This window comes from Gnatocerus cornutus, chromosome 3, assembly GCF_029298725.1.
Source record: "Gnatocerus cornutus isolate USDA-ARS CGAHR chromosome 3, icGnaCorn1.1, whole genome shotgun sequence".
NCBI lineage: Eukaryota > Metazoa > Arthropoda > Insecta > Coleoptera > Tenebrionidae > Gnatocerus > Gnatocerus cornutus.
The window spans coordinates 21,211,001-21,230,244 of NC_142235.1; the positions used below are offsets into that span (position 1 = coordinate 21,211,001).

Below are 19,244 nucleotides of genomic sequence, written 5' to 3' on the forward strand. Positions count from 1 at the left end.
GCAATAATCAATTACCATTAATTAAGAATGGATAGTTTCGTCCATTTCAGATTGTTTCCCTCGTCTTTTTTAGGTAAGCCAACAAACATGTTCCTAATGAAACTTTTTCACACTTTTTGCAAGAAGGAGGGAGAGTGTCGAGTTTGTGTTTTTTTATTTTATTAATACTCCTTTAGTTTAATTTGAGGGTATTGTTTTTTATCATTCTTCCTTATTCCTGCAAATGGTTTTGATTCAAAAATTGTAAGTTTTAAAAACAAAAGTTTAGCCCTCTGGTGAGAGGAGGCGTGAACTATCAAGTTCGGCGTTATTCCGCTAGGTGGCTTTTATGGAAAAACTTCTCTCACTTTTCGGTGTAAATAAATACAATAAACTACTTAACTTGTTAATTTTAACCTCAGAAAAACGAATCTGAACTTTGATTTAAGATTTACGACTTTGTTAATATTTTATTTAATATTATTTATGGACTAAAGACTGTTGACGCATGTCCTAGCTTCTATGCTTCGTTGACAGATTGCTTGACGCGGGAAATTGAATTTTAAAATTTTTAATTTGCATTTTCTCAAAAAATCTTGCAGATAGCGAGGAACGGAGACTAAAAATGGATGTGGAAATGTCAAATTATGCCATGTGCATAGTTTCGTGTCGATCTGCGAACTTTCGCGTTTTTCGCCAAAAAAAGTTCAAAGACTAAACATCATGGATTTTTGGCGATTTCGACAAAAAATAAAATTTCTTTGAAACCGACTTTTTCCATCAATTTGGACCTCAGGAACAAGAATCCGTCAAAGATTTTTCGATCAGACGCTCCGTTAATGTTTTATTAATTTTTCAAACTTTTATTTGGTTTGCAGTTTTTCGATGAAAATTAAAGCAAGAAAATACTCTTTTTATTAATTTTGTCCTCAGGAGTAAGAATCTAAAGTCTGATTTAACATTCACGACTTGGTTACGATTCTATTAATTATTAAAAATTATTGTGTCTCTATCTTAACGTATGTCTTAACTTGACTATTTTGACAGCACACATTGAGGTTATGTTCATGATTTAACAAGAAACTACCAGAATTCTTTACTGTTTACTTTCTCGTTCTTCTGGGCATGGTAGCAAAGAAATTACACAAGTTAAGAAGTTCATTTGAAGCTATTTAGAGTTGGAGTTGATTTGCAACAAATTGATGGGTCTTTATTGAAATTTTTAAACGCAGGTAAGCTGAAAACTGTTTGAATTCCAGCCTTGAAATGTTTCGTGGTATTTCCAGGTTCCAACTTCATTACCAGAGTTTATTATTAAGAGACTGAATCGATGGATGATACCCATAGCCTAAGATGTCGAAAAGGCGGTTGTCGTCGCTCAACGCTGAAGGACTCTGCAAGTTATTGCACAGAATTGAAGAAACCACCCATTCAATGCTCCCAGAGTAAAGTGAATTGATCCAGGAGCATAACATCAGGAAAAAGGTGCTGCTTTACTGCAATGTGGATGAAAAAGGTTAAATTTAAACATGTTTTAAGTCAAAGTCAAATGTTCTTTTTCCAGTGGTCGAAGATGTCGTTCAGTGACTGGGAAATATTGAGTGTTGCTGATTTCATTGCGGGAGCACGAAGTTTGCAACGTTTCCAAACCTGACGAGTCTACGAGCAGAAAACGAGTGTTTCTCCAGAGAAGGCCCAAAGGAACTCAACTAACGGAAACAGCATCATCGAGATGCAGTTGTCAAGAAAGAAAATACTACAAAGGCTCTGAAGGTCATCTGGTGTCTTGTGAGATATTTTGTGAAGTCAAGGAAACATCAGGAAACGGAAGTTTATGGAGAATTTTTATTGGTTTTTTGAAATCGTGAGATCTGGAGTTCTGGATGCATCGCTGCTTGTTGAGGAAGGATGGAAGGTTTGTTTGTTTTCTTTTCTCTCCATTCATGGTCTTTGGCAAACTTGCCCAAGACGTTAACTGTTTCCAATAAACATCCCTAGGGGCTGTTACGAAGTTTAGACGAGCGCATTGATGGTCACGTCCTCTAGTACAGTAAAATTCGTAATTTTGGTAGTTTTAGTGCTACAGCTATGAAATTTGGGGGAGTTACTATTTTTGCGTCGCAATGACACAGATTTTAGAAATTTTAATTTTTGAGACAAGTGAAAGTTTCCACGTCCTTGACTGAAATTCGTAATTTGGATAATTTTAGTGCAACAGTTATGAAATTTGGGAAAGTTACTTTTTTTGATTCGTATATTGACTCTATTAAATTTTAAAATTGTAGAGCCAAAAACACAGATTTAAAAATGCTTATTTTTGAGACCAATCAAAAATTGCAGACACCTTATAAAAAGTAGGCGCTCATTGCCATCAGTCAACCCCTCGTGTGTAAATTTTCCAAATTTCTTTCTTGTAAATCTGACTTTAAATTCTTTAGATAGAAAATTGAAGAAAAACTGAATTTAGCAAGTTTTGAGGTTAACTCGTTGTGTACATATCAACATCAGGAGAATAATGAAAAATTTAAATAAAAATTTGTGACCTTTGTGCTTATCTGCAACCTAAACTAAACGTAGACTTTTCATTTCCAACTCTAACTCTACCAATTTCAAATTTCAAAAGTCCCGCGCTAGAGTTTGACAGACGGCAGCTGTCGTCAGTTCGGTAGATGTCATTTGTTGTAAGTGGCCGGCTCTCCAATTTCGCGTAAAAACACAAGTTTTTAGTGTTCCCACGTGAAATTTTGTGTTCTGAAACATTCATGGAAGTGTTTCAAGTGTTTTAGTCGTGGTCACCAGCCAAAACCGTGTAAATTAAGGTAAATTTTACGATTTTTCCAACAAAGCCAAGAACGGAGAGTTCTGTTGTAGAGCCAGATGGTTTATCCAGTTTCTTGTGGAAATATTCAAAGATTATTGGGGGTAAATCAATTCTTTATTAGGGAGAAGGTTAAGAGAAAATTAAATGTTGCGATTTTGGAGGTTAAGTTGTTGGTGATGTTGGTTGTATCAATATGATGAAGAAACTATAGAACATTTTTTTCCAAAAGAAGGATTTTGAGTTGATTGTGATTTAATTCGTAATTTTGGTAATTTTAGTGCAACAGTTATGAAATTTGGGAAAGTTACTTTTTTTGATTCGTATATTGACTCTATTAGATTTCAAAATTGTAGAGCCAAAAACACAGATCTTAGAAATGCTTGCTTAATTTTGATTGGTTGAACGGTTGGTGCAAACTGGCATCAACCTAAGAAAGAAAAGTTACTAACTTACCAAAAATTACTAAGGTGTATAATTGGTTGCCTATATGCTGCATGTTGAAGCGAAATAATTCTTACTAATTAAGACTTATTTTCAGAGCACAACAAATTCTTTACTTTCTCGTTCTTCTGGGAATGGTCCAAAGAAATCACACAAGTTAAGAAGTTCATTTGAAGGTATTTAGTCTTGGATTTGATTTGCAACAAATTTCCGGGTCTTTATAGAAATTTTTAAAGGCAGGTAAGCTGAAAATTGTTTGAATCCCAGCTTTATAATGTTTTGTGGTATTTCAGGTTCCAACTTCATTACCAGAGTTTATTATTAAGAGACTGAGTATATAGATGATGGTCTTCTCATGACTACACACATCTTGCAGCATCTTGATGGTACCACCCATAGCCTAAGATGTCGGAAAGGCGGTTGTCGTCGCTCAACGTTGAAGGACTCTGCAACTTATTGCACAGAATTGAAGAAACCACTCATTCAGCTCCCAGAGTACAGTGAAGTGATCCAGGAGCATAACATCACGAAAAGGGTGTTGCTTTACTGCAATGTGGATGAAAAAGGTTAAATTTAAACATGTTTTAAGTCAAAGTCAAATGTTCTTTTTCCAGTGGTCGAAGATGTCGTTCAGTGACTGGGAAATATTCAGAGTGTTGCTGATTTCATTGCGGGAGCACGAAGTTTGCAACGTTTCCAAACCTGACGAGTCTACGAGCAGAAAACGAGTGTTTCTCCAGAGAAGGCCCAAAGGAACTCAACCAACGGAAACAGCATCATCGAGATGCAGTTGTCAAGAAAGAAAATACTACAAAGGCTCTGAAGGTCATCTGGTGTCTTGTGAGATATTTTGTGAAGTCAAGGAAACATCAGGGAACGGAAGTTTATGGAGAATTTTTATTGGTTTTTTGAAATCGTGAGATCTGGAGTTCTGGATGCATCGCTGCTTGTTGAGGAAGGATGGAAGGTTTGTTTGTTTTCTTTTCTCTCCATTCATGGTCTTTGGCAAACTTGCCCAAGACGTTAACTGTTTCCAATAAACATCCCTAGGGGCTGTTACGAAGTTTAGACGAGCGCATTGATGGTCACGTCCTCTAGTACAGTAAAATTCGTAATTTTGGTAGTTTTAGTGCTACAGCTATGAAATTTAGGGGAGTTACTATTTTTGCGTCGCAATGACACAGATTTTAGAAATTTTAATTTTTGAGACAAGTGAAAGTTTCCACGTCCTTGACTGAAATTAGTAATTTGGATAATTTTAGTGCAACAGTTATGAAATTTGGGAAAGTTACTTTTTTTGATTCGTATATTGACTCTATTAAATTTCAAAATTGTAGAGCCAAAAACACAGATTTTAGAAATGCTTATTTTTGAGACCAATTAAAAATTGCAGACATCTTATAAAAAAGTAAGCGCTCATTGCTGTCAGTCTACCCTCGTGTGTAAATTTTTCAAATTTCTTTCGTGTAAATCTGACTTTAAATTCTTTGAGAGAAAATTGAAGAAAAACTGAATTTAGCAAGTTTTGAGGTTGACTCGTTGTGTACATATCAACATCAGGAGAATAATGAAAGATTTAAATAAAAATTTGTGACCTTTGTGCTTATCTGCAACCTAAACTAAACGTAGACTTTTCATTTCCAACTCCAACTCTACCAATTTCAAATTTCAAAAGTCCCGCGCTAGAGTTTGACAGACGGCAGCTGTCGAAAGTTCGGTAGATGTCATTTGTTGTAAGTGGCCGGCTCTCCAATTTCGCGTAAAAACACAAGTCTTTAGTGTTCCCACGTGAAATTTTGTGTTCTGAAACATTCATGGAAGTGTTTCAAGTGTTTTAGTCGTGGTCACCAGCCAAAACCGTGTAAATTAAGGTAAATTTTACGATTTTTCCAACAAAGCCAAGAACGGGGACTTCTGTTGTAGAGCCAGATGGTTCATCCAGTTTCTTGTGGAAACATTCAAAGATTATTGGGGGTAAATCAATTCTTTATTAGGGAGAAGGTTAAGAGAAAATTAAATGTTGCGATTTTTGAGGTTAAGTCGTTGGTGATGTTGGTTGTATCAGCGGCTCTATATGATGAAGAAACTATAGAACATTTTTTTCCAAAAGAAGCATTTTGAGTTGATTTTGATTTAATTCGTAATTTTGGTAATTTTAGTGCAACAGTTATGAAATTTGGGAAAGTTACTTTTTTTGATTCGTATATTGACTCTATTAAATTTCAAAATTGTGGAGCCAAAAACACAGATTTTAAAAATGCTTATTTTAGAGACCAATCAAAAATTGCAGACACATTATAAAAAAGTAAGCGTTCATTGCTATCAGTCTACCTTCCTGTGTAAATATTCGAAATTTCTTTCGTGTAAATCAGACTTTAAATTCTTTAGAGAGAAAATTGATGAAAAACTGAATTTAGCAAGTTTTGAGGTTAACTGGTTGTGTACATATCAACATCAGGAGAATAACGAAAGATTTAAATAAAAATTTGTGACCTTTGTGCTTATCTGCAACCTAAACTAAACGTAGACTTTTTCATTTCCAACTCAAACTCTACAAATTTCAAATTTCAAAAGTCCCGCGCTAGAGTTTGACAGACGGCAGCTGTCGTCAGTTCGGTAGATGTCATTTGTTGTAAGTGGCCGGCTCTCCAATTTCGCGTAAAAACACAAGTTTTTAGTGTTCCCACGTGAAATTTTGTGTTCTGAATCATTCATGGAAGTGTTTCAAGTGTTTTCGTCGTGGTCACCATCCAAAACAGTGTAAATTAAGGTAAATTTCACTATTTTTCCAACAGAATCGGGTTGGTCCATTTTAACCAAGAAAGGGGAGTTCTGTTTTAGCTTTTGGCTTTTCGAGTTTCTTTTGGAAATATTCGATTATTGGGGGTAAATCAATTATTTATTAGGGAGAAGGTTAAGAGAAAATTGAATGTTGCAATTTTTGAGGTTTTAGAAATGCTTATTTTTGAGACCAATCAAAAATTGCAGACACCTTATAAAAAGTAGGCGCTCATTGCCATCAGTCAACCCCTCGTGTGTAAATTTTCCAAATTTCTTTCTTGTAAATCTGACTTTAAATTCTTTAGATAGAAAATTGAAGAAAAACTGAATTTAGCAAGTTTTGAGGTTAACTCGTTGTGTACATATCAACATCAGGAGAATAATGAAAAATTTAAATAAAAATTTGTGACCTTTGTGCTTATCTGCAACCTAAACTAAACGTAGACTTTTCATTTCCAACTCTAACTCTACCAATTTCAAATTTCAAAAGTCCCGCGCTAGAGTTTGACAGACGGCAGCTGTCGAAAGTTCGGTAGATGTCATTTGTTGTAAGTGGCCGGCTCTCCAATTTCGCGTAAAAACACAAGTTTTTAGTGTTCCCACGTGAAATTTTGTGTTCTGAAACATTCATGGAAGTGTTTCAAGTGTTTTAGTCGTGGTCACCAGCCAAAACCGTGTAAATTAAGGTAAATTTTACGATTTTTCCAACAAAGCCAAGAACGGGGACTTCTGTTGTAGAGCCAGATGGTTCATCCAGTTTCTTGTGGAAACATTCAAAGATTATTGGGGGTAAATCAATTCTTTATTAGGGAGAAGGTTAAGAGAAAATTAAATGTTGCGATTTTTGAGGTTAAGTCGTTGGTGATGTTGGTTGTATCAGCGGCTCTATATGATGAAGAAACTATAGAACATTTTTTTCCAAAAGAAGCATTTTGAGTTGATTTTGATTTAATTCGTAATTTTGGTAATTTTAGTGCAACAGTTATGAAATTTGGGAAAGTTACTTTTTTTGATTCGTATATTGACTCTATTAAATTTCAAAATTGTAGAGCCAAAAACACAGATTTTAGAAATGCTTGCTTAATTTTGATTGGTTGAACGGTTGGTGCAAACTTGCATCAACCTAAGAAAGAAAAGTTACTAACTTACCAAAAATTACTAAGGTGTATAATTGGTTGCCTATATGCTGCATGTTGAAGCGAAATAATTCTTACTAATTAAGACTTATTTTCAGAGCACAACAAATTCTTTACTTTCTCGTTCTTCTGGGAATGGTCCAAAGAAATCACACACAAGTTAAGAAGTTCATTTGAAGGTATTTAGTCTTGGATTTGATTTGCAACAAATTTCCGGGTCTTTATAGAAATTTTTAAAGGCGGTAAGCTGAAAATTGTTTGAATCCCAGCTTTATAATGTTTTGTGGTATTTCAGGTTCCAACTTCATTACCAGAGTTTATTATTAAGAGACTGAGTATATAGATGATGGTCTTCTCATGACTACACACATCTTGCAGCATCTTGATGGTACCACCCATAGCCTAAGATGTCGAAAAGGCGGTTGTCGTCGCTCAACGTTGAAGGACTCTGCAACTTATTGCACAGAATTGAAGAAACCACTCATTCAGCTCCCAGAGTACAGTGAAGTGATCCAGGAGCATAACATCACGAAAAAGGTGTTGCTTTACTGCAATGTGGATGAAAAAGGTTAAATTTAAACATGTTTTAAGTCAAAGTCAAATGTTCTTTTTCCAGTGGTCGAAGATGTCGTTCAGTGACTGGGAAATATTCAGAGTGTTGCTGATTTCATTGCGGGAGCACGAAGTTTGCAACGTTTCCAAACCTGACGAGTCTACGAGCAGAAAACGAGTGTTTCTCCAGAGAAGGCCCAAAGGAACTCAACCAACGGAAACAGCATCATCGAGATGCAGTTGTCAAGAAAGAAAATACTACAAAGGCTCTGAAGGTCATCTGGTGTCTTGTGAGATATTTTGTGAAGTCAAGGAAACATCAGGGAACGGAAGTTTATGGAGAATTTTTATTGGTTTTTTGAAATCGTGAGATCTGGAGTTCTGGATGCATCGCTGCTTGTTGAGGACGGATGGTAGGTTTGTTTGTTTTCTTTTCTCTCCATTCATGGTCTTTGGCAAACTTGCCCAAGACGTTAACTGTTTCCAATAAACATCCCTAGGGGCTGTTACGAAGTTTAGACGAGCGCATTGATGGTCACGTCCTCTAGTACAGTAAAATTCGTAATTTTGGTAGTTTTAGTGCTACAGCTATGAAATTTGGGGGAGTTACTATTTTTGCGTCGCAATGACACAGATTTTAGAAATTTTAATTTTTGAGACAAGTGAAAGTTTCCACGTCCTTGACTGAAATTCGTAATTTGGATAATTTTAGTGCAACAGTTATGAAATTTGGGAAAGTTACTTTTTTTGATTCGTATATTGACTCTATTAAATTTCAAAATTGTAGAGCCAAAAACACAGATTTAGAAATGCTTATTTTTGAGACCAATCAAAAATTGCAGACACCTTATAAAAAGTAGGCGCTCATTGCCATCAGTCAACCCCTCGTGTGTAAATTTTCCAAATTTCTTTCTTGTAAATCTGACTTTAAATTCTTTAGATAGAAAATTGAAGAAAAACTGAATTTAGCAAGTTTTGAGGTTAACTCGTTGTGTACATATCAACATCAGGAGAATAATGAAAAATTTATATAAAAATTTGTGACCTTTGTGCTTATCTGCAACCTAAACTAAACGTAGACTTTTCATTTCCAACTCTAACTCTACCAATTTCAAATTTCAAAAGTCCCGCGCTAGAGTTTGACAGACGGCAGCTGTCGTCAGTTCGGTAGATGTCATTTGTTGTAAGTGGCCGGCTCTCCAATTTCGCGTAAAAACGTAAAAGTTAGTAAAAGTAAAAACTAAAAGTTTTTAGTGTTCCCACGTGAAATTTTGTGTTCTGAAACATTCATGGAAGTGTTTCAGGTGTTTTAGTCGTGGTCACCAGCCAAAACCGTGTAAATTAAGGTAAATTTTACGATTTTTCCAACAAAGCCAAGAACGGAGAGTTCTGTTGTAGAGCCAGATGGTTTTTTTCAGTTTTTTGCGGAAATATTCAAAGATTATTGGGGGTAAATCAATTCTTTATTAGGGAGAAGGTTAAGAGAAAATTAAATGTTGCGATTTTGGAGGTTAAGTCGTTGGTGATGTTGGTTGTATCAATATGATGAAGAAACTATAGAACATTTTTTTCCAAAAGAAGGATTTTGAGTTGATTGTGATTTAATTCGTAATTTTGGTAATTTTAGTGCAACAGTTATGAAATTTGGGAAAGTTACTTTTTTTGATTCGTATATTGACTATTAAATTTCAAAATTGTAGAGCCAAAAACACAGATCTTAGAAATGCTTGCTTAATTTTGATTGGTTGAACGGTTGGTGCAAACTGGCATCAACCTAAGAAAGAAAAGTTACTAACTTACCACAAAATTACTAAGGTGTATAATTGGTTGCCTATATGCTGCATGTTGAAGCGAAATAATTCTTACTAATTAAGACTTATTTTCAGAGCACAACAAATTCTTTACTTTCTCGTTCTTCTGGGAATGGTCCAAAGAAATCACACACAAGTTAAGAAGTTCATTTGAAGGTATTTAGTCTTGGATTTGATTTGCAACAAATTTCCGGGTCTTTATAGAAATTTTTAAAGGCAGGTAAGCTGAAAATTGTTTGAATCCCAGCTTTATAATGTTTTGTGGTATTTCAGGTTCCAACTTCATTACCAGAGTTTATTATTAAGAGACTGAGTATATAGATGATGGTCTTCTCATGACTACACACATCTTGCAGCATCTTGATGGTACCACCCATAGCCTAAGATGTCGAAAAGGCGGTTGTCGTCGCTCAACGTTGAAGGACTCTGCAACTTATTGCACAGAATTGAAGAAACCACTCATTCAGCTCCCAGAGTACAGTGAAGTGATCCAGGAGCATAACATCACGAAAAAGGTGTTGCTTTACTGCAATGTGGATGAAAAAGGTTAAATTTAAACATGTTTTAAGTCAAAGTCAAATGTTCTTTTTCCAGTGGTCGAAGATGTCGTTCAGTGACTGGGAAATATTCAGAGTGTTGCTGATTTCATTGCGGGAGCACGAAGTTTGCAACGTTTCCAAACCTGACGAGTCTACGAGCAGAAAACGAGTGTTTCTCCAGAGAAGGCCCAAAGGAACTCAACCAACGGAAACAGCATCATCGAGATGCAGTTGTCAAGAAAGAAAATACTACAAAGGCTCTGAAGGTCATCTGGTGTCTTGTGAGATATTTTGTGAAGTCAAGGAAACATCAGGGAACGGAAGTTTATGGAGAATTTTTATTGGTTTTTTGAAATCGTGAGATCTGGAGTTCTGGATGCATCGCTGCTTGTTGAGGACGGATGGTAGGTTTGTTTGTTTTCTTTTCTCTCCATTCATGGTCTTTGGCAAACTTGCCCAAGACGTTAACTGTTTCCAATAAACATCCCTAGGGGCTGTTACGAAGTTTAGACGAGCGCATTGATGGTCACGTCCTCTAGTACAGTAAAATTCGTAATTTTGGTAGTTTTAGTGCTACAGCTATGAAATTTGGGGGAGTTACTATTTTTGCGTCGCAATGACACAGATTTTAGAAATTTTAATTTTTGAGACAAGTGAAAGTTTCCACGTCCTTGACTGAAATTCGTAATTTGGATAATTTTAGTGCAACAGTTATGAAATTTGGGAAAGTTACTTTTTTTGATTCGTATATTGACTCTATTAAATTTCAAAATTGTAGAGCCAAAAACACAGATTTAGAAATGCTTATTTTTGAGACCAATCAAAAATTGCAGACACCTTATAAAAAGTAGGCGCTCATTGCCATCAGTCAACCCCTCGTGTGTAAATTTTCCAAATTTCTTTCGTGTAAATCTGACTTTAAATTCTTTAGATAGAAAATTGAAGAAAAACTGAATTTAGCAAGTTTTGAGGTTAACTCGTTGTGTACATATCAACATCAGGAGAATAATGAAAAATTTAAATAAAAATTTGTGACCTTTGTGCTTATCTGCAACCTAAACTAAACGTAGACTTTTCATTTCCAACTCCAACTCTACCAATTTCAAATTTCAAAAGTCCCGCCCTAGAGTTTGACAGACGGCAGCTGTCGAAAGTTCGGTAGATGTCATTTGTTGTAAGTGGCCGGCTCTCCAATTTCGCGTAAAAACACAAGTTTTTAGTGTTCCCACGTGAAATTTTGTGTTCTGAAACATTCATGGAAGTGTTTCAGGTGTTTTAGTCGTGGTCACCAGCCAAAACCGTGTAAATTAAGGTAAATTTTACGATTTTTCCAACAAAGCCAAGAACGGAGAGTTCTGTTGTAGAGCCAGATGGTTTTTTTCAGTTTTTTGCGGAAATATTCAAAGATTATTGGGGGTAAATCAATTCTTTATTAGGGAGAAGGTTAAGAGAAAATTAAATGTTGCGATTTTTGAGGTTAAGTCGTTGGTGATGTTGGTTGTATCAGCGGCTCAATATGATGAAGAAACTATAGAACATTTTTTTCCAAAAGAAGCATTTTGAGTTGATTTTGATTTAATTCGTAATTTTGGTAATTTTAGTGCAACAGTTATGAAATTTGGGAAAGTTACTTTTTTTGATTCGTATATTGACTCTATTAAATTTCAAAATTGTAGAGCCAAAAACACAGATTTTAAAAATGCTTATTTTAGAGACCAATCAAAAATTGCAGACACATTATAAAAAAGTAAGCGTTCATTGCTATCAGTCTACCTTCCTGTGTAAATATTCGAAATTTCTTTCGTGTAAATCAGACTTTAAATTCTTTAGAGAGAAAATTGATGAAAAACTGAATTTAGCAAGTTTTGAGGTTAACTGGTTGTGTACATATCAACATCAGGAGAATAACGAAAGATTTAAATCAAAATTTGTGACCTTTGTGCTTATCTGCAACCTAAACTAAACGTAGACTTTTTCATTTCCAACTCAAACTCTACCAATTTCAAATTTCAAAAGTCCCGCGCTAGAGTTTGACAGACGGCAGCTGTCGTCAGTTCGGTAGATGTCATTTGTTGTAAGTGGCCGGCTCTCCAATTTCGCGTAAAAACACAAGTTTTTAGTGTTCCCACGTGAAATTTTGTCTTCTGAATCATTCATGGAAGTGTTTCAAGTGTTTTCGTCGTGGTCACCAGCCAAAACAGTGTAAATTAAGGTAAATTTCACTATTTTTCCAACAGAATCGGGTTGGTCCATTTTAACCAAGAAAGGGGAGTTCTGTTTTAGCTTTTGGCTTTTCGAGTTTCTTTTGGAAATATTCGATTATTGGGGGTAAATCAATTATTTATTAGGGAGAAGGTTAAGAGAAAATTGAATGTTGCAATTTTTGAGGTTTTAGAAATGCTTATTTTTGAGACCAATCAAAAATTGCAGACACCTTATAAAAAGTAGGCGCTCATTGCCATCAGTCAACCCCTCGTGTGTAAATTTTCCAAATTTCTTTCTTGTAAATCTGACTTTAAATTCTTTAGATAGAAAATTGAAGAAAAACTGAATTTAGCAAGTTTTGAGGTTAACTCGTTGTGTACATATCAACATCAGGAGAATAATGAAAAATTTAAATAAAAATTTGTGACCTTTGTGCTTATCTGCAACCTAAACTAAACGTAGACTTTTTCATTTCCAACTCCAACTCTACCAATTTCAAATTTCAAAAGTCCCGCGCTAGAGTTTGACAGACGGCAGCTGTCGTCAGTTCGGTAGATGTCATTTGTTGTAAATGGCCGGCTCTCCAATTTCGCGTAAAAACACAAGTTTTTAGTGTTCCCACGTGAAATTTTGTGTTCTGAAACATTCATGGAAGTGTTTCAAGTGTTTTAGTCGTGGTCACCAGCCAAAACCGTGTAAATTAAGGTAAATTTCACGATTTTTCCAACAAAAGCGGGTTGGTCCATTTTTACCAAGAAAGAAGAAGAGTTTTCTTGTAGCTTCTCTAGATTCTTGTGGAAATATACAAAAACTATTGAGGGTAAATCAATTCTTTATTAGGGGAGAAGATTAATAGAAAATTGAATGTTGCGATGTTTGAGGTTAAGTCGTTGGTTGTACTAACGTCTTAATCTGATGAAGAAACTATAGAACATTTTTTTTCAAAAGAAGGATTGGTTAACCGAAGGTTTTTGAGTTGATTTTGATTTAATTCGTAATTTTGGTAATTTTAGTGTATGAAATTTGGGAAAGTTATTTTTTTTTATTTGTATATTGACTATTAAATTTCAAAATTGTTCAGCCAAAAACACAGATTTGCTGCCAACTTTAGACGAGAGCATTGATGGTCACGTGCTCTAGTATAGCAAAATCCGTAATTTTGGTAGTTTTATTGCTACAGCTATGAAATTTGGGGAAGTGACTATTTTTGCGCCGCAATGACACATATTTTAGAAATTTTAATTTTTGAGACAAGCAAAAGTTTCCACATCCTTGACTAAATTTCATAATTTTGGTAATTTTAATGCTACAGTTCTGAAATTTGGGGAACTTACTATTTTTAAGTCGTGTAACTCTGTCAAATTGCAAAATTGTAGAACGAAAGACACAGAAAGTTGCAAAATCAGTTTCGTCTACAAATCGTTCGGACACTGTATATTTGGATTTATATTGGAACTCGACCTTGTCCATTCATTTCCCTCGGTTATGGCAATAGCACTACCTGATTATTTTTTGTTCGCTCAAGAAAAAAGTTATAAGATAAGCAATTAGGAAATTACGTAGGTATTAATCTCTTTATTGGAATCAGTTGTGTTTCGACTTTTGATAAAGACGGTCGTTTCGGAAATTTGCTACTCTGATAAAATATCTTGTAAGGTAAAGTACTAGCCCATCATATTCATTTATAGACATTTTGGAGAGTTTTCAATTCATAGAAACGTTAGGTGAAACGTTGTTCATTTTTTCAGTTTGTTAGCGTTAACAAAAGTTGTTTAATATACAGAGTGTTTATGTTTAGTAATAATCGGACTTTAAAGGAAGTTAGGTACATTTAGACTTTTTTGGTTCTTACAAATGTTTATCTAGGATTTGTGTTTGACTGTTGGATATGGCAAACAAAATTTGAAGATTGCTTTCAGAATTTTGAAATTTTTTTATTGAAACGGAAACATTCTTCTCAAAATTAACCGCTCAATATTAATTTTGAGATTTAAATTTTATTTGAAAGCACATATGAAACTCAACTTCATAATCGTCGTATAAATTTCCATAGTCGTCTCACGCCATAGTGCTGGAATTCACTTAGGTCTTATGTATTCATTTTATCCTTCAATTACTTAATTAGTTGAAGGGCAGACAAGTTGAGCAGTACCGCACCACTGACAAACAATTGTTTTTTTTGGCAAAAAATTAGTTGGATAACAATATTGAAAACTTCGCGAATATTTTGGCCAATTTCAAGTTCAATTATATGAAAAAAGGTTCACACTAATAGACCTTTGTTGAAATATGCCTCGATTGATTTTCTTTCTGGAGGAAATATGTATGACAAATTCGCTAAAAATCCTAATGTGACCCTGACGTCTTATTGCATACTAAAGAAGGACTTAAAAATAACGCCCCAGCGAAAACCAAATGTTTAAATTTTGTTGCATAGTGAAATTAGTGCTCATTATTTATTCTTTAGGCGTGTAGTGTCCCACTTCAAATTCAAATTTCAAACTTTTCGCGCCACAACGACCGCAGGAATTTTTGCGTTAAGAAGTTGGTGGACTTGGGAGTTCACCACCGCCGCAGCGGAGGAGGCGGGCGACGCCGGAGGCGATTCATTCTTGTTACGAGTTCGGGAGTACTAAGGTGTTGTGCTATCGAGTGCGTTTCGCCATATTTTTCACAGTGTTAATTTTAATCGCTATTTTGTTCTAATTTTTCATTTTTGTGTTTTTTTTTTAATTTTTTGTTTGTTAAAATCTTTTAAACAATTTTTTTTTACCCATTAATTTTAACGGGAGTGTGGTGTTATTTTAGAGCCCCTTGTAGAAGCGCTTGTGCGTTGTCACCTTTTGGTATGTAATAATTTTTGTCATTTGTTGTCTGAAGAAGGAAGTCACCCCGGATTCATGTAAAGTAGTTATTTTCCCTACAATTCTAAAGTAACGCGTTTTTTTTCCGCTGACGTAAGCGTCTGGATTCAACCAGTGTTCGCCCACCGTCCGATAAGCCACGTGCAGAAGCAATTTAGATTCGTGGAAACCTGATAGTTTTGGGAACTGAAATTTTTATTCGATTCAGTTCAAGGAATTTATACTGTTGAGTTCGAAGGATTAAAAATAGAATAGGATTTTAAAGAAATTGTGAAATACATGAAATTAACTGGGAATGTCTTTTTGGATCACTCTGTGTCATTTGTGAACAAAAACGAGTACATTTTTCCTAAAGTCCACGACTTTCTCTTCCATTGTATTTTATCGAAACTGAAAATTTATATATGTCCCTTGATTTCTTAGATGCTTAGACTTTTTTCGTCACAAAAGACACAACATAACAAACAGCCTCTCGCGTTAATGTTAGTACATTCTTTTAGAGTGTGATCAATTCAAAATTAAACTTTGATTTTTGACTTTCGAAAACCCTCCAGTGCTGGAAGCTTGTTACGTGGGACTCTCGGGGTAGTCAGGGTTCACCTAACTAGCGGGTCTTCCGCGGGTGATGTTGGTTACTCTTAATCTGGCCATAATTTGTTAGTACTCTCGATAAGACACCGCCTGTATGTTGCGGAATAGGAAAAATTGTCTTCGGGTCTTCCGAAAACATAATCTCGTCCTGTTTCTGTCTGTCGCCTTTGAAAATAATTATCTTTTATTAATGTTTATTGATAAATTGTTTGTACATGTCTACTTGGTAAATTGTGTGTTGTTTTTCATTGTTATTTTGTTTTCAATCATTTTTGTAGTTTGATCACACTCACAACAGAGAGAATGGGAGATTTTTGTAGTTTTTTTGATGTAATTCACTTTCCGTTAATTTGTTTATTGCATTTTTGTACCGAAACGTTTCTTTGTAAAGTGACTTCTTTTGACATTAAAGATTATTAAGAATTTTGTAACATGATCAAATCGTCTGTTCAAATGCTTGTATTTCTTGAAATGTTAAGAATGGACACGTAGCTGTAAAATTTAAATCAAAACCATTCAAACTTCTAAAGTTTGAATAAAACAAGTTAAACCACATTTGGTCTGGTGTATTTTTATTTCTTTGTGTTGGTACGCTCTTCCTAAAAGACGATGCACTGCTTTGTATCTAATGAACATCCGCCTTCACAACACAACGTAGGTCCTAGCCGTTTCAGACGATCACGGTTTTCGGCCGTTTTATTTATTTTAAAGTTCGCGGTTCTCGAGTTTGGCGGTTCATTTGAATTTTGGCGGAATTGGGTTACAGATCATTACAGGCGTGTTTGTAGTTTCGTTTAAAAAAGACGTGTTTGAAAAATTCGAAATTTGGGTCAATGTGTTATTATAAAATCTGATTATTGCAAAGCACTTTAAATACCGGGTGTTCCAGAGACTGCTGAACATAGGGAAATAACATGGGAAAACGAATTTTATTTTTTTCCTGCTCTCTCGAACTTCCAAATTGAATTTGGTCAGGGGTGGATCATTCTTTGAATGATTCTCAATCAGACCGTATTTTTTTAAATTTCATGCTTTTACGGCATTATTAAAAAAAAACAAATTAAAAACGGTGAATTTTAAAGTTCCCGCCGGAATGTCGGTACATTTGAAATTGAATATTTGTCATTGTGACAGCCGAGTTAATCACCGTGAGTCCAACCTAACCTCACTTTTTAAAGATTTGGAGACTCGTTTTGGAGGACTAACAACGATGTCTAACGTTTCAAAATAATAGTAAAGTAAGTAAAGTAAAGTAATAGATAGTAAAGTTGCTTTAAAAACAATCTTCAAAGTTTGTAACTAAATAGAATGAGCAGCATTTATGCTACAACTGAAATGCACTCATTTGTCAGACGCTCTGTTAACGGATTATTTGCTTCACCAAGAGTCCAAATGCATTTTTGAAACGACAAAAAATATATGGCTGAGACTGTCAAACAGAAGAACACAGCCAAACATGTTTTGTTTTTAATAAGAGTTCAAAGTTCTCGCAACATTTTGTCAAATTTTAACCATATTTTTGCACAGATTGAAGTTATCTACGTCAGAAATTAACAATTTAAGCTTAGAACAAGAGTTTTGAAACGTTAGACATCGTTGTTAATCCTCCAAATCTTTAAAAAGTGAGGTTAGTTTGGACTCACGGTGATTAACTCTGCTGTCATAATGACAAATTTTCAATTTCAAATGTGCCAACATTCCGGCGGGAAATTCAAAATTAACCGTTTTTAATTTGATTTTTTTTGAATAATGCCGTAAAAGCATCGAATTAAAAAAATTACAGTCTGATTAAGAATCATTCAAAGAATAATCCACCACTGACCAAATTCAATTTGGAGGGTCGAGAGAGCAGGAAAAAAATAAAATTCATTTTCCCATGTTATTTCCCTATGTTCAGCAATCGCTGGGACACCCGGTACATGTTTTTAATGTAAGGGAAGTGTTTTAACAAAAATTGCGTCGCATTCTTTAGTAAATTTCTATTTGATAGTTTTAATATTGCCGAAACGGGATTTTCCGCCAGTCTTGGGTGTTTTAACAAAAATTGCGTCGCATTCTTTAGTAAATTTCTATTTGATAGTTTTAATATTGCCGAAACGGGATTTTCCGCCAGTCTTGGGATGAAATGTCTTTTGAAAACGCGAGGCGAATTAATAACGAAATTGATAGATTTTCAATAAGGAGAAATAATTTTGAATGGCTGTGTGATATTTTTCCGTACGTTTTAGTCCTGTTTTTTTAATGCAGAATACGTAACTAACTGAGCTGCATTGTTCCTAATTAGTGAAAGGACAAATCAATTACAAATAAAATGCTAGAAATTTTTTTCCAAAAAAAAGAGTTAAATAATCATTATTTAATAACCCCCGTAAAGTCATCGTTTATTTAGTTGTACTCCGAGTTTTGTGTAAGAAAGACGTCGTGCTACGGTGGCTCGAAATTTATTTTATTGTAGTTTAGTGATTGCCAGGGTTTAAAGGTAGGACTTGTACTATTAGTGCTACAGCTATAAAATTTGGGAAAATTTAGTAATTCTAAAAACTAGTGTTTTTAAATGAATATTACGGTGTCTGTGTTCGCGAAAGGGGTGTATTGTGGGACTCAAAATGGGGGGGAGTCACTCAGATTTAATTTATTTTTCCTATTCTGCATATTTGTCGACTAGAATTTCTGACATTTTATCTCTTCGATGTTAATCTTTTTATCTATTCAAACTTTCTCTTTTTTTTTCAGTTTCCACCATTGATTTCGAGTGCCGAAATTTTTAGTGCGCGAGATAGATCAGTTCAGTTTCAGTAGTGTCATAATAATAAAACTAACATCGTTTTTAAAACAAAGTGAGTGAGTGGTTCCTGGTTCCTGCTTCCTGGAGGGGGATGCAGTGGTAGGAGCGCGACGATACCACTTAGGGATCAGGATTAAAGGGTAAGTTAACTGCTGGCTTGAAATCGTTGGCCAAATTTCTAAAAAAAAATTTCTATTGCAGTAAGTCCGTGTGCGAAGACGATGGCGACGTTGGATCCAACAAGGTAGGATTTTTTTCTTTCTTTTTTGGGTTGTCGCTAGAGGGCCAAATTTTTGACGGTTCAAAACAATTCGTGCTCGATATCTCGGAAACTATTTCAGATATTGGAATGCGGTTTGCGCCATTGTTTTTCACGCGATTTTTTACGTAAGAAATAGTTTTTAGATTTTCCAATAGTCGAAAGTTGCAAATTTTCACAAAAATTCATGACCAAAACTATAGTCAAACTTCTCATATCGATATCTCGCTTATTTTTTAGAGTAAACTTAAAATCCGGGATTTAAATTCAGATCCGACAACAAATAACCGAGTTATGGCCGATCAAAGTTTCGGATAGTTGATTTTCATTTTTTCTCATTTTTCCCAATTTTCAAAGTTAAATATCTCGGAATCTATTAGAGATATTGAGATGCGGTTTGCGCCATCGTTTTTCTCGGCTCATTTTACGTTAGAAAAAGTGCTTAAAAGTCGAAAATTCGAGTCGATTTTTCGCGAAAAA

At 34.9% G+C, this 19,244-nt stretch overlaps 3 protein-coding genes and 2 long non-coding RNA genes across 7 annotated transcripts; all 5 read left to right on the forward strand.

Annotated features, from left to right (window-relative positions):
• Positions 1–1,565: 1,565 nt before the first annotated feature.
• Positions 1,566–3,619, forward strand: LOC148178111 (uncharacterized). Of its 2 annotated transcripts, none has more exons than XR_015769740.1 (3): positions 1,566–1,894; positions 3,339–3,481; positions 3,535–3,616. It is a non-coding gene; the product is annotated as an uncharacterized LOC148178111 (long non-coding RNA). The 2 variants fall into 2 exon arrangements; XR_015769739.1 differs by having other exon boundaries at positions 1,568–1,894; positions 3,339–3,477; positions 3,535–3,619.
• A 75-nt stretch (positions 3,620–3,694) lies between these two features.
• On the forward strand, positions 3,695–14,950 carry LOC148178112 (uncharacterized). Of its 2 annotated transcripts, none has more exons than XM_088031704.1 (2): positions 3,695–4,208; positions 7,257–7,396. In XM_088031704.1, the coding sequence occupies exon 1, from the start codon at positions 3,793–3,795 to the stop codon at positions 4,159–4,161; it is 369 nt and encodes a 122-aa protein (XP_087887830.1). In that variant the 5' UTR covers positions 3,695–3,792; the 3' UTR covers positions 4,162–4,208; positions 7,257–7,396. The 2 variants fall into 2 exon arrangements, with proteins under 2 accessions (XP_087887830.1, XP_087887831.1); XM_088031705.1 differs by lacking the exon at positions 7,257–7,396 and adding an exon at positions 14,733–14,950 and having other exon boundaries at positions 4,027–4,208.
• Positions 7,614–9,737, forward strand: LOC148178113 (uncharacterized). The gene is made up of 3 exons (XM_088031706.1): positions 7,614–7,726; positions 7,775–8,123; positions 9,597–9,737. The coding sequence occupies exons 1-2, from the start codon at positions 7,712–7,714 to the stop codon at positions 8,078–8,080; spliced, it is 321 nt and encodes a 106-aa protein (XP_087887832.1). The 5' UTR covers positions 7,614–7,711; the 3' UTR covers positions 8,081–8,123; positions 9,597–9,737.
• LOC148178114 (uncharacterized) lies at positions 9,955–11,099 on the forward strand. The gene is made up of 2 exons (XM_088031707.1): positions 9,955–10,067; positions 10,116–11,099. Exons 1-2 carry the CDS (start codon positions 10,053–10,055, stop codon positions 10,419–10,421), a joined length of 321 nt encoding a protein of 106 aa, XP_087887833.1. The 5' UTR covers positions 9,955–10,052; the 3' UTR covers positions 10,422–11,099.
• LOC148178115 (uncharacterized) lies at positions 11,469–18,797 on the forward strand. The gene is made up of 3 exons (XR_015769738.1): positions 11,469–12,272; positions 18,454–18,645; positions 18,707–18,797. It is a non-coding gene; the product is annotated as an uncharacterized LOC148178115 (long non-coding RNA).
• The last annotated feature ends 447 nt before the right edge of the window (positions 18,798–19,244 follow it).

Bases quoted from the DNA above. Each gene is read 5' to 3' on its own strand.
- LOC148178112 (XM_088031704.1), top strand. From the start codon at position 3,793: ATGTGGATGAAAAAGGTTAAATTTAAACATGTTTTAAGTCAAAGTCAA.